The sequence below is a fragment of the Crocodylus porosus genome, unplaced genomic scaffold (assembly GCF_001723895.1).
Source record: "Crocodylus porosus isolate Cpor-Errol unplaced genomic scaffold, CroPor_comp1, whole genome shotgun sequence".
Lineage (NCBI taxonomy): Eukaryota > Metazoa > Chordata > Crocodylia > Crocodylidae > Crocodylus > Crocodylus porosus.
In genome coordinates, this window is record NW_017728886.1 from 23,819,387 (window position 1) to 23,832,753 (window position 13,367).

The following is a 13,367-nucleotide window of genomic DNA, read 5'->3' on the forward strand; positions in this document are numbered from 1 at the left end:
GTGTTAAACACCATGAGGTTCTCGTCTGCCCATATGCTGAGCTTGTCCAGGTCAGCCTGGATCACCCGCCTATCTTCTGGCGTGGATGCTTTGCCCCAAAGTTTGGTGTCAAAAGTTTGAGTTGAAGGCCTGCCCTTTGTGAGAGTCTACACATGCCTCCAAATGTGAGGATCTTGGCTACAGAATTTATGGTGATGGAGGATTGTTCTTGGGATTTCCCTGTAGCTTGTTCTTTCAGCCTTTGGCAGGGGACAAGCAAGGCAAGAGGGCATCTGAACTTCAAGGCCTTAGGCTTCGGTTTGTACATAGGATCCTTGCCATGGATTTTGAAGCATCTGAAGCCCCATACTGAAAAGTCTCGGTGGGAGGGTGGCTACTGGTGGTTGTTCCCCACAGACTTGGACACTTGAGCTCTGTTCAGAATTTGGAACTGATTTGGCTGATTTGGCCCAAGGCATGAAGCTAAAAAAAAAAAAAAAAAAAGTGGGGAGGTAGGGGGGGCAGGCAAGGGGAGATATCATAATCAAGAAGGTGTTTTTCCCAGGATGAGGCCTGTCCTTTGTGGTCTGGGCAGGCTGACCCTTGCAAGTTTCCCCTGAATTGTGGGAAATGCAACTGCACAATTTTGTGTTGATGGGGGACTGCATTCATGTCCCCCCCCCGTTTGCTCCTCAGTATGTTGGCTACAAGCAGGGACATCGAACCCCAAGGCCTTGGGCTTGTCTTGCAGATAGGATTCCTGCCATGGATTTGGGGAGTATCCAAAGCCTACAACTGATGGGTCTGGGAGGGAGAATACTTGTCTGGTGATAGAGCCACACACACAGACTTGAATGATTGAGCTCTGCTCATTTGAAATTTGAACTTGGCTATTGGCTTTGCCCAGTGGTTATCAGAACTGATTTGGCCCTTGAAATGAAAATTTTAAACAATATATAGTATCTGAGTATCTGAAACCCCAGACTGTTTGGTCTGGGAGGGAGGATACTTGACCAGTGGTAGAGCCACCCAGACTTGATGATTAAGCTCAACTCAGTCAAATTTCAGAACTTGACTCATGGGTGTTGCCCAAGTGAATTTGAAGTTTGGAACTGATTTGTTCCTACTTTATACCAGACATAAGTAGCTGCCAAAGTCCTGCTCGGAATTTTGTTTATGAAACACCTGTGCTAAAACTTGCGATAATTTAAAAAAAGATAATATGTATCAATTCTAGATGAACTAAGTCTGCATGGAACTTTTTACAGCTAAGGTCTGACACTAAAGATAGACGGAAGGGGCTGCCAGGGGAAAAAGTTGGGGGAAAGCAGAGAACAAAGAGCTATTTAATCTCCCAGATTTTTTTCCCTGCTGTTGGAAGGAGAAAAATTCAAGGTAAACCTCCAATAATTAGACTCTATACCTGAAAAATTATAACAAATTTATAATCTCATTATGGTGGGGGAGGGGGCTATCGTATATTTGAAATGATCTATTCAAATACAGTTTTTATCAACTGTTTTACACCAGTCACTGTCAGTATGTGTAGGTCAAAATGGCAGTCTTAAAGAAAATATTGTTACAGACAAGTAGTGGTATTCTTATACAGGTAAATAAGAAAACATGTGGAAGTGCTTAGACTCCCATTTTCCAAAAGCCGTGATTTCATACTAAATGAAAATCACATGTTAGGATTTTTGTTCCTTTGAAAATATTTGCAAAAAAGCATTTCAAACTTAAAAAAAAGAATACATTATAAGCATTCAATTGAAAGCGTCTTGGAAGATGAGGCATCTTTTTGCTGTCAAACTGAATCTTTTTTATTGTAGCTAAGTAATCAAATTCATTGCTTTAAAATGGACTAGCAATAAAGTAGACCTTCAGTGGTGGTTCACTAAAACTACTGCTATATAAACAAATTCTTAACTTACTCTGCATATAATATGCAGATAATTTCTCCTTGATGAGATTAAAATTAAAGCAGACCACGTTTCCCATAAAATTTGAAAAAAATCAAACATAGTTTCTGATATTTAGCAGCTGTTGTTTGATTTGTATAAGACTGCAGCCTCTGCCAGATGTGACATATTAACTTAACTAATATGAATAATGAGTCTCCATATATATGTGCAAATAAGATTCATTAAGGTTTATCTAACATACGGGAAGAATTAAAATACTTCACCTAGGAAGAGTGAGAAAGAAAGTGAGGATAAGGTTTTTTTTTTTAATTAGTAATTTTTGATAAATTCAAGATAAGCTTTATATTAATTTGTAGCCCAAAGTGGATGCTTTAGGCCAGTATAACCTCTAATACAAAACATGATTGCTTGATGAAAAATACTTTTAAAAGGAAAGAGAAAATGCCTTGTAGTATGTTACAACTTAGCAACTGAGAGTGATACACGGTGTTATATATGCATCGCTGTTAAATCAATGGACAAGCTTTTTCTCCACTGGAGGCCCAGTCTGAATGGGATTCTCTGATTGTATTTGTCTTTAATGCATATCCACTGCAGGAGACATCAGCTTTCAGTTGTTAATTTTCAAGAGAGGACTAATACTGAAAGTACAGAGGTGGGGGTTGCAGATCATCTACATGCTTTGTTTCCTAGCACCTATAATAGTCGTACATCCAGCTTTCCGAAGTACTAAAATTCTCCTCTAACAAAACAGTCCTTTCTGTATAGAGCTTTGAGTCCTTTTAAATGACCTGAATCATATATATATCTCTGCAGAGATGTGTATACATAAAATATGGAGAAGGAAAACTCAAGTACGTTTTTGCATAAGATTTTTTTTTTTTTTCAAATACACGGGTCATACTAACAAATGGTCAAATCACTATTAGTTTATGCAGATCATTTCAAATGTTCCAATAAAATGCTTCTGCTACCCAAAGCTTAAATGTCACATACCGTGTTATCTGTTGCACAATAAATAATTTGAACAATTTTTTGAGGGATGGAGTCTGTTTATGATCCCTTTTAAGAGTTGTACTTTTTCATATCAAGAGTCCAGCTGTGCACACCTCTATATCAGAAAAGAAAAAAAAGCAATGGCATAAACATATTCCTAAAAAATAGAAAAAAACCCCAAAACACTTTTTTCACTTAAAATATCATGACTACTTTGAGATCTTCCAGGGCTAGGAAGCAAATGATGACAAGTGGAAATATTCATTTTTGAATAATATAAAGTTACTTTTACTGCTCCAATGGGATCTTAAATTTTTTGAACCTTATTCATCCAGAACCGGACGTTGTTCAGTCTGGGCCATCGGTAATTGATTGAGGCCAAAATTCTGCATTTGAAAGAAAAGATGATGAAAATGATAAGATTGGACTACTTCAAGGTTTGCAGTGCATAAAATTCCAGTCCAGGTGTAGTAACTGGCAGAGTGCGGGTACAGTGGACTGATGGTATAGATTATATGGTTAGGTGCATTGAGTAAGTGCAGTTTATATTATAGCTATATATGAAAGGAGAGTGCATGTTAATGTTAAGTAATCTCTTGAAATGAGTTGCTTTTTATGCTACAAATAACTTAGAAATATATTCTTTCAAAAAAATGAGGGTGTACGTAGCTTTTTATCTTCCTGCTGTAAAAGAAATCATGCCAGAAATTAATCACATTTAAGGGAGTGAAAAAGAGTTTAGTTTACAGCCCCATGGTAAGTTAATTTTAGTTCATTATATTAGTAGTAATACTAGTAGTTAGTAGTATTCATTATATTATGCATTATTCATTTGTTATAATTCATTTTTGTGTGTGTGTACATATGCTATATACACGCACATGCACACACATACAGTGTGTGTGTGTGTGTGTGCGCGTGCAAAATCAGAAAGTAACTACAGACAAGTTTCAGTGACCTAGATACTGCTGAGAAAACATCATGTCTAAGCTTGCACAGAGAATGAACCTTGTCTGTAGAGAAAGCTAGCTGCTTTGTAACTACGGTAACCCACTTTGGAAACTGGTCCCAGCTTGATTGAAAATTGCTTCCCCCATTAGGTGGAAGTAGTTTTTTGATTTCTCTATCCCATGCTGGTTATTCAGCAGCTGATCCCCAATGAGGTCTTGCATAGAGAAGGCATTCCACGTAGGAAATTTCTCTGTAGGATTAGAAGCAAGAAAGGATAACAAAGGGATGCTATTATTAACATGACAAAATAAAGTTATCAGATTGTTAGTGCCGAGGTCCATTTTTTACCATGGTATAAAATTGGAGTAAGTTTTATGACCGTTCTAGGATCAGATCAGGGTTATTAATGGTAGCATAGGATGGAAACAGTATCTCCTTCTGTTCCTTTATCTTCTGAACTTTTATCACTACTTTTGATATATCTAAACACTGTCAAAAGTTTACTCCAGTCTGAAAGTTTATCTTTAAATTTACAGTATATTTACATTATATTTTAAAAAGTGGAAACCATATCTCAAATGTCGTTTGTTAGGAGCTGATGTTAGGTGTGAATTTGAAGCAAAGAAGTCACCTACATATTTTATCACCAATCGAATTTTTATTACAAATTACATACTTGAGCAACTACATTCATTCTGCTGAAGTCATTTCAGATGACCTTTCCTTCCACAGACTCGTCTGAACAGAATATTGTACTGTTGCTAATTGTTTTGGGCATGGTGCACAGAAGATCTTAAGGGAATTGAATGTTTTTGTTTAGGGATCACAGTACATAAATTTACCTGCATGTTTATTTCTGGCCTGTCAAAGTATATGAAGCAATAAATTTCTCCCACAGATCAACTAATCATGAAAATAATGTCGAGGTGTTTGATTGACACAGTGAAGCTGTTAATTTGGAGTATATCAAGATCAAATGGAAGTTATTGCAATTAGGCAGTGATTGTGTTTCTTTTCATTTAAAAATTTTAAATACCACATTTTATATTTTTGTGCATATTAATGCTGTTGAGTGATGATCTTGGTGGAATTTTTATGGTGTCTTGAATTCACACTATTCAATATAACTTAAATGCAAATACTGTTTTCTTATAATTGTTGGCATGTTGTTGGCTGAGGAGAGTTTTAGCATGAATACGGGTGTCAGTGTTTCTGTATTATGCATCACTTTCGTTTAAAAGGAAGACTGTCACCCTAATATATATTGTTTCAGTTTGGTCTGGCTGTATCAGGGTAGGATCATGATGCTTCTGTCTCAGGGAAAATGTACCTGTTACAAAGAAGGCGGATGAACTACATCAGTGGGAGCTAAACATTGTGGCAGGCATGCTACAAATTTGTTCCACACCCTTCCTGAGTACCACTCTAGTTCCCTTCCTCTCCCTGATATGCTGCTCTGCTTTCTGCCCTGTGCTTTTTACCCAGTTTTCTGCTTTGCTTTATGCCTTATCTGCTGCTGTGCCGCCTTCCCCCTCCCTGATCGGCCATGTGCCACACACACATGGTGTCCGTGCCATTTGTGGTATGTGTGTTGTAGGTGAGCCACCCCTGAGCTAGATAACTCATCTAGAGGTTCCTAGAAATCAATATAATTCTGTGCCACTTCATTTCTGAAACAGAGCTGTGACATGAGTGCTGAATATTTTAAGATCTCCTTTTTACCACTGAGTGGCAAAACAGATAATGTCTGTTTTTAGTATTTACTAATCTGAATGCTTAGTATTCACTGTTATTTCAAAAATCCCTTTGTTCACTCACAGACATTACTAGAAGAATTTTGCGTGGAAATAGTGTCTCAAAGAAGAGGAAACTGCCTTGCTTATCTCTGGCTCTTTAAAATATTCTCCTTTAAGCAGACAATTGACATAATTATTTGAAAGCAGAAGGCTACTTGAGTCTCTAAATTTGCATTAGCTTGTTCACTTATCTTAAAATTAGAGCTTGCAGAATACTACAATCTCATTAAGAATATTGTTAAGATGATGACACAACCATATTCATTGGTCTGGCAAGATAGCATGTGGAGTGGAGGCAGTCTGCCAGGTCTTAAGGGATGCTTGGAGTAAGTTTTTTTCACTGACCTTTTTGGCAGGTAGGGTCTGAGCCATTCAGCCGTTCCTATTGGAAGGACGTTCACTACAATGCAAGACCTTTATATTGGTAGAAGATAAGAAATTTATTTTAAAGGGGAGAAGAGAACTTCAAGTTTTTAGTAGCTGTAATATGATAAAACTAAAAATATTAACCTGATCTGATTTTTTTTTTTTTTTTTTTTTTTTTTTTTTTTGTATTTGCCAATGTGTCCTGTATTTCCTATTGCTGCCTTTAAATCATATTTTTTTCAGAGATTCGTGCAATTACTAGTTAAGGGTCAGGGAAATTCTCAATTCTGTAGAAGACTCAAAGATGAAGGGAAAGCATTCTGAGACAATCTGATAGAAGAAATGGACTCAGATTTGCATTTTCACTGACATTCACATGGGTGAATGAAAGGTTGGCTCAAACAGCAAGATGAGATTCTGGTCTGGAACCTCACTGGATTTGTAGATGTTCAGTTCAAAAGTTTTCCTTTGTAGTAGTAGTTTAGCTTTGAAATCCAGTTCTGAGTGCTGAGAGGGAGTTCTGCCTTGAGCTTACACCTAGTACAGATAATGCAGACAACATAAGCATGAGACAGAAAAGACCTACTTGGATTATAGAATTCAGCTTCCTGTTGGGTCTAACTATGAACCTTAATGAAAAGGTGCTAAACTATCTTAGATGTTGCATTAAAAAACCCCAAAATGCACTCTATCCTTGGGGGTCGGCGATTGTTTTTGGGTGGAGTGCTAAAAACACCTGCAACCTTGACTCGTAAGATGTTGGTGTGCCAGGGGCAGACAGCAGGGGAGCTGGGAGGGGCCTGGTCCTTGTTGTGGCAATGCAATCCTGGCTCCTTTTCTGAAATGGGAATGTCACAAAAAAAATGTTTTTGTGTGCCATGCTCTGGGGGTTGCCTACCCCTGCACTAGCCTTAATCTTAACCAAAAAATCAGTCAAGAAAAGCACAGGATCTCAAACTCTAAGTGCTACACTTGGAACACAGTGAAGAGCGCTTGGAGGGTATAATGGAAGGAGCTGGGGTTGATTACTTCCTGAAATTCATGATGTAAATGGAATGGGAAGAGGCAGAACCTTTGACCAGGTTCCCCTTTCACAAGCAGCCTGGTTTGCTTACTACTACTTTTTCCATACAACAGCAGTGGCAAAACTAAGGCGTGTGGGCCCAAAACAACAATCTCAGTCTTCTCTATTTGCATACCTCTCACATCTTTCTTCTTTGGGGCCTCTTTTCATATCTCTGGAGGAGTTGGGACCAGCTCTGGTGGTTTAACAGTCTGTTTGGGTGCTTAGGATTATGGGAAATGCAGTGTAGGTACAAGAAGTGCAAGCTAGATAATAGTGTTTCCTGCCTTATTATGGTATTTGAGTTTGAAAGTTGATGGGGAATGAGAGAAGTAAGGAGTTTTGCTAGAGGTTGCTGTGGTTGGGAAAGGGAGATAGAAAAGGAATTAGTAAGAGAGTTAGGAGCTGAGAGGCGCACTGGTAAGTGGAAAAAAACAGGTAGAATTAATTCTCCAAATTGGTAACAGGGCTCCTGCTGCTGGACACTTGTGTACAAGACCTGAGAGTCTTCCCATTCTTTCTATCTCTGTAGAAGGGTGTGGGGTAAAAGGCAGAGGAAAATGTTAAAATTCACAAAAACGTTTCAGTAGCCAGAGTTCCTTGGTCCCAGTGAAATAAAAAACTCTTCTTGGAAGAAGGTTCTCAGTTCTCATTTTTCCTTCTGATGGCTACCCCTTCTTCAGCACCACTGCTCTTACAGGACTTCATATTTGCTTTGTCTGCCTCATTGCCCATCCTAACAGAGATCTTTCTGCCTGCAATTTGATGTGTACACTGTTTCTATTATGTCTATCTCAGTGATCCCCTCCTCCTTGTTCTATAGTTTGCTTCTTTTACAGCAGGCAGTCAACTCTTCCCTGCGTTAGTTGTTGGGGTTCTTCTCTGCTCAGCTGCCTGTAGTTGAACAGTCAGCAGAGAGTGTGTGAAGGGTGTCACTGAACATCTTGTCTGCCTAATAGTCCAGGCTATTGGTTGGGACAGTTGTTCCAGGTTTTGAAAACCTGAGACTATTGAAGACAGACTAACACTGTGGTCATGAACTGAGTGAGGAAGGGTATGAGATGAAACAGAAGATCTAGGTATTGGAGACAGAGGGGAAGGGGCACTGGTTCAAACACAAATGTTTTGGCACCCAAAAACAAAGATTTGCCATTGCTGATCTCAGCTGTAACATAGTGCAGTATGTTTCTTTTCACATTGCTAATTTCAAACATGTCAGCTGGGGCAAAAGAGTTTTACCTCTTCCCTGTGGTTTAGAGAACATAGGTAACAATGATGAAAGTGTTTTAAATACTTTACGTATTTTAAAAAGATAATTCTTCCAATGCAGCTTTATCCTTTGGCTAGTAAAATGGCTGAAGTTCTGTCAATACTCAAAGTAATAATATGTAGATGTATATAAGGCTGTTTTAATATTGACACACGTTTTAAACTGTTTTAGTAACCGAAGAAGGGTTAGACATGAAAACACAAACATGAGTCGCATCTGATTACAGGAATCATCTTGAGGTGATTCCAGATGCGTTATTAGCATGAATTTCCCTGTAGAATTTCAATGGGAAATATTGTTGTATTGCAGTTAAAGAGGGCTTTTTTTTAAATGTTAATAGCTGTGGCTAGAAGATAATTGCAAGTAAGAAAGCAGTTTTCTCTAATGCTGTGTTAATCCCTTCCTGACAGAAAGCAGAAGAAGAAGATCTTGTTCTTACACCTGATGGCACCAGGGAATTCCTGACATTTGAAGTTCCACTTAATGATTCTGGTTCAGCTGGACTTGGTGTCAGTGTCAAAGGTAACCGGTCAAAAGAAAACCATGCAGACCTAGGAATCTTTGTGAAGTCTATCATTAATGGAGGAGCAGCTTCTAAGGTAAGAGGAGTCACCATCTGCCTTTTCTTGCCTGTTAAAAGTACCACAGCTTTGCCTATTCTGAGGACATCCCCAGCTTCCAAGAAAATAGGATTTTTGTGTGTTTAGCTAAACTGGCTCTTCTTAATTTCACTGTCAAGTGAGGCTGTAGATTTCTACTCAGGGAGTGCATCTACATGAGCAATTAATAGGAATCAGTAAACTCCAGAGCTGCTTGAGCTGGAGTACACGATTTCTGGGTGCAGCATCTGCACATGCACCCAACACAGCAGCACTTTGAGCTGGGGCGGAGCTGGCCTAGGGTGGCAGCAGGCTCTGAGGGTCAGCTCTGGGCTCCAGGTGGTGCTGTCGGCAGTGGAGGAACTGGCTGGCGTATGAGGGTGCCAGATGTGCAGAGCTCTGTGGCTTGGTAGCAGCCAGGAATCTGGCCTCTTCCTGGTCACTGTCTACACATGTGTTTCGGCGCAGTAAATGGTTCCACTGTTAGATAGTACTGTCCCCAACAGTGCTTATCTTATAGCAGAGTTAATTAGTTTACTTCACCATAACACCAGTGCACATGTAGATGGTCACATTTCGCTGCAGAGCTAATTAGTCTACTCCACAGTAAAGCACACATGTAGATGCACCCAGATTAGTGCATCAGAGGAATTAAATAAGCTTTAAAGATTCTCAGGAAAGAAGAAATGCATTTAATTGAGTATGCTGTTTTTGTCTATTATGATAATAGCTCGAAGTGCAAATGTATAAATTATTGGAATAGACGATTCCTACAGTGGCTGTTTAAAAACTGTTATTCCAGTTTTCACTTGGACATAAACTATCAGGATTAAGAATAGGTTTTATTTTATTTAACTTTTGTGCTAAAGACTTAAACTTCTTTTTTCTTTTCTTTTTTTTTTTCTATGCAACTGTTGCATTTTCCCTTGGCAGGATGGCAGGCTTCGAGTGAACGATCAGTTAATAGCAGTAAATGGAGAATCCTTATTGGGTAAGACAAACCAGGATGCTATGGAAACCCTGAGAAGGTCCATGTCTACAGAGGGAAACAAACGAGGAATGATTCAGCTTATTGTGGCTAGACGAATAAGTAAAAGCAATGAGGTAATACACTTTTTATTTAGGGTTTGAAAGCTCCAAATACTTTTGAAGATACTCTTGTTTACAGGAGATCTATTGTTTCTTTGAGACTAGGAAGATTAGTATTTGAGAGTCTACAACAGAAGCATAGCATAGAATTATTTGAATTTCAGTTTTGTGCATGCTAACCTTATTACCAGATCAATGAAGTTTATTTCTTTAGAGTATTTTTCATCAATGAATAACAGGAAAGACTGGATAGAATGATATTGATTTTTGTAATTGAATTGCACTTCCCCTCTGAATTTTGTTCCTTAGGATTTTCATATAATTTTGTCAGACTTTTTTTTTTCCAAATATAGTTCAAGTTTTCATGGTTTGGTGCTTAACTGGTTCATTCTTGTTTCATTTTTCAAACCTGATTTAATTTCATATATCCGGAAAATGTGAAACATTTAGGGTGGAGTGATGAATTTTTATTACAGTATTTTTAAATTGATCATTTTCATTATAATTTAATATTCTGCTAAAATCTTTAAAACATGAAGCAGAAAGCTATTAAGATCCAAGACATAAAGATCAGTAGTTTCTACCAAATCCACGAAGGAACTTAGCCATGATGCTGAGGAACTGAGCATCACCCCACAATTTAGGCACTTGGCTCCAGGAGCAAAATGTCTGAATCCAATTAGTGAATGGGTAGAGCCAAGTGGCTATAAAAATGGGTTTCACAACATTCAGTAAACCGACTGTGGGTGATGCTTAAGTTAGTGGTTCTCATCCATTTTAGATTTAGGGCTCTCCTCTTAGATTTAAGTCTTGGAAAATGTCAGCTCTTAGCTTTAATTTATTTTTTTGACTAGAGAAAAATAATAGAGCAATTGTAAAGGATTCAGAAAGACCATAACTGCGCAGAATGCTTTTGAAACTAGGGAGTTCTATTTGAAATCTCTGGGTTTCTCTTATGAATCACGTGTAGGTAGGTATTTGCATACTTAACAGCACTAATATTGAGCATTCACCCCATGGCACCCTGGTTGAGAAAAACTGTCAAAAGCCAACCACTAGGAAATACTGAAGAGAGGACATTTCTTGGCTTCCAGCCCCTGTTCCTGATACTGCTTATGCATTGTGCATTAAAACATTATTGTATAAAATACATGAATGTTGTTGGTCTCCAGGATCAGAACCAGGACCCCCCTCTCATCTGTACCACCCTCATTGCTAGATGCACAGTATCAGGTTCCCTGTTGCTTACTCTCCCTTGTTCCATTTCTTGCATTCCTTTCTACACCCAACTTCAGCAGTAGTTTGTGTCCTGTTTCACTTTAGCCTCTAGCACAGTGATAGCGCGCTCCTAAGAGGTGGTAGATTTGTACTTGAACTCCCTTAAGCAGAGAAGAGCCTATGATATTGGTCTTCCACTTTCTGTACAAGTGCTCTAACCACAAGGAGATTTAAAAGGCAGTCCCATCAGTATCTTCATGTTTTCCTTCTGTGCTGATCTTCAGGTCTGTCTGTGAGTGTTTAGATGTGTGCCTCGTGTTAGTTGAGAGCCCAAAATAGACAAATAAAGTAAGTCTTCTCCCAAACACATGTGGCCTCTTGAGTGCTTCAGCAGTTCTGATCAGTTTTGTGAATGCTCTTTTAGGTTAGGTACCTACATTTTGCCTAAGTTGCATGTTTGGTACCTAATTATATTTTTGTACCTGGCCATGAAATCTCCAAATAAATGTGGAAAAAGGATTGTTTAATTATATAAATTATTAAATTTCTATTTTAGTTTTTAAGTTTCTTCCCACATTTTATTGATGTCTTTATAACCTTAACATCTCTTCATGGTATTCAATAATTTGTTTGACATTAATTTAAATAATTTTATGTAGGGGATATACCTACAAAATCATACATATAGGAGGGGGTTTTTTTAGCAGTTTCTGTCTGGAGTACAACATTTTAAAGACAAGATCAAAGAAGGCAGCAACTGTTCTGAATGGTGGGGGGAGAGGGAGAGTAACCAGTGAGCTGTAAGGGAGCCCTGGTAGAAGCCTGGCACCTCTGCTGCTGTTTCCAGAGGTCTGGGTATTCCAGCAGTGGTGGCACTGCTGATGCCAGCCCCCAACATATTACCACCACTGTCAGAGGCCTGGCAAAAACCAGGCAAGGTTCTTTGAGTAGATGTGATGTATTTTATTAGACCAACTGAGTAGCTGGAAAAAAGTTCTTGACAAGCTTCTGGGTGCAATCACCCTTCTTCAGGCATAAGAAGTCTCTTCCATCTCAAAACTCTTCTGTCTTTGATATATTTTTGGTGTGCATTCATTCTGGTACACAGTTTTTGTTTGGTTTCTCCCCATAGCCTTAGTCTTTTGGTGAGAAGACTACTCGAGATGGGATGAGAAGAGTCAGTATGAAGGATTTTTCAGAGTGATCGTTTGAACCCCTGGGTGTTGAATTTGGTCTGTCTGCTTATGAATACAGAGAATGGAGTGTTTCAAAATGATATAGAATCATTGAAATAGACTTAAGGCCTTTTCTTGTGAAAATAATGACACGAAGCAAATTTGCCTTCTGTCAATGAAAACCTTCAAACCCAAATGTAACTGGGTAGTTTTCTTGTAAATATTTTGGTGCAGACATAGGCCTTCTGCAAGCAAACCCAACAGGGTTCCATTTAAAGTCAACAGGGTTTATACACATTTATTTCTGGTTGTAATTTGGTGCACTATGTGTGCTTAAGAACTGATTTGGGATACTTGACATTCACATGTTTGCTGCAGAACTCACATCTGTGATGCATCCAGTCCCAGAGCCAGACCCCAAGATAATATAATGTATCTATGAGGGGGTGAGTTGTGTCCACCTGAATCTAATTTGCAAGTTTTGTAGATTTTCCAATTACTTAATGAGCTAGCAAAAAACCATGGTAACCTGTCTAGGTGAATCTTCTTGTGCAGCTGTCGGCACTCTTTGCATTACTAAACTGTATTTAAAAAAATGTTTCTGAGACTGCTACTTCCTCCTCAATTATTACTTTCAAAGCACTTACCAAAAGGAAAATATAGTGGCTGTGAAGTTTTCTTCTTTTACTGTCATGGCTTTCATGAGCAAAATACCAGCCTCTTGCCTAGTGGAAAAAAATCAAGCCCATTTTCTGAAGGTCTTATGCCTGAGTACAACATAACAAATGGAGAGCTTTTCGAGCATGGGTTCCACAAATCCATGGCTCCATGCAGTTTGCCGTATAGTTTCATAGTAGCTAGGGTCGGGAGGGACCTGAACAGATCATCTAGCCTGACCCCCTGCCACAGGCAGGAATGAATGCTGGGTTCACAAGACCCCAGA

The 13,367-nt window shown here is 38.7% G+C and overlaps 1 protein-coding gene across 1 annotated transcript in view; it reads left to right on the forward strand.

Annotated features, from left to right (window-relative positions):
* The window catches only part of PARD3 (par-3 family cell polarity regulator), a 737,069-nt gene that overhangs the window by 476,253 nt on the left and 247,449 nt on the right, over positions 1-13,367 (forward strand). The window contains exons 14-15 of the mRNA XM_019528913.1: positions 8,754-8,942; positions 9,876-10,046. Coding sequence (XP_019384458.1) covers positions 8,754-8,942; positions 9,876-10,046 — 360 coding nt within the window. The remainder of the gene's footprint in view (positions 1-8,753; positions 8,943-9,875; positions 10,047-13,367) is intronic.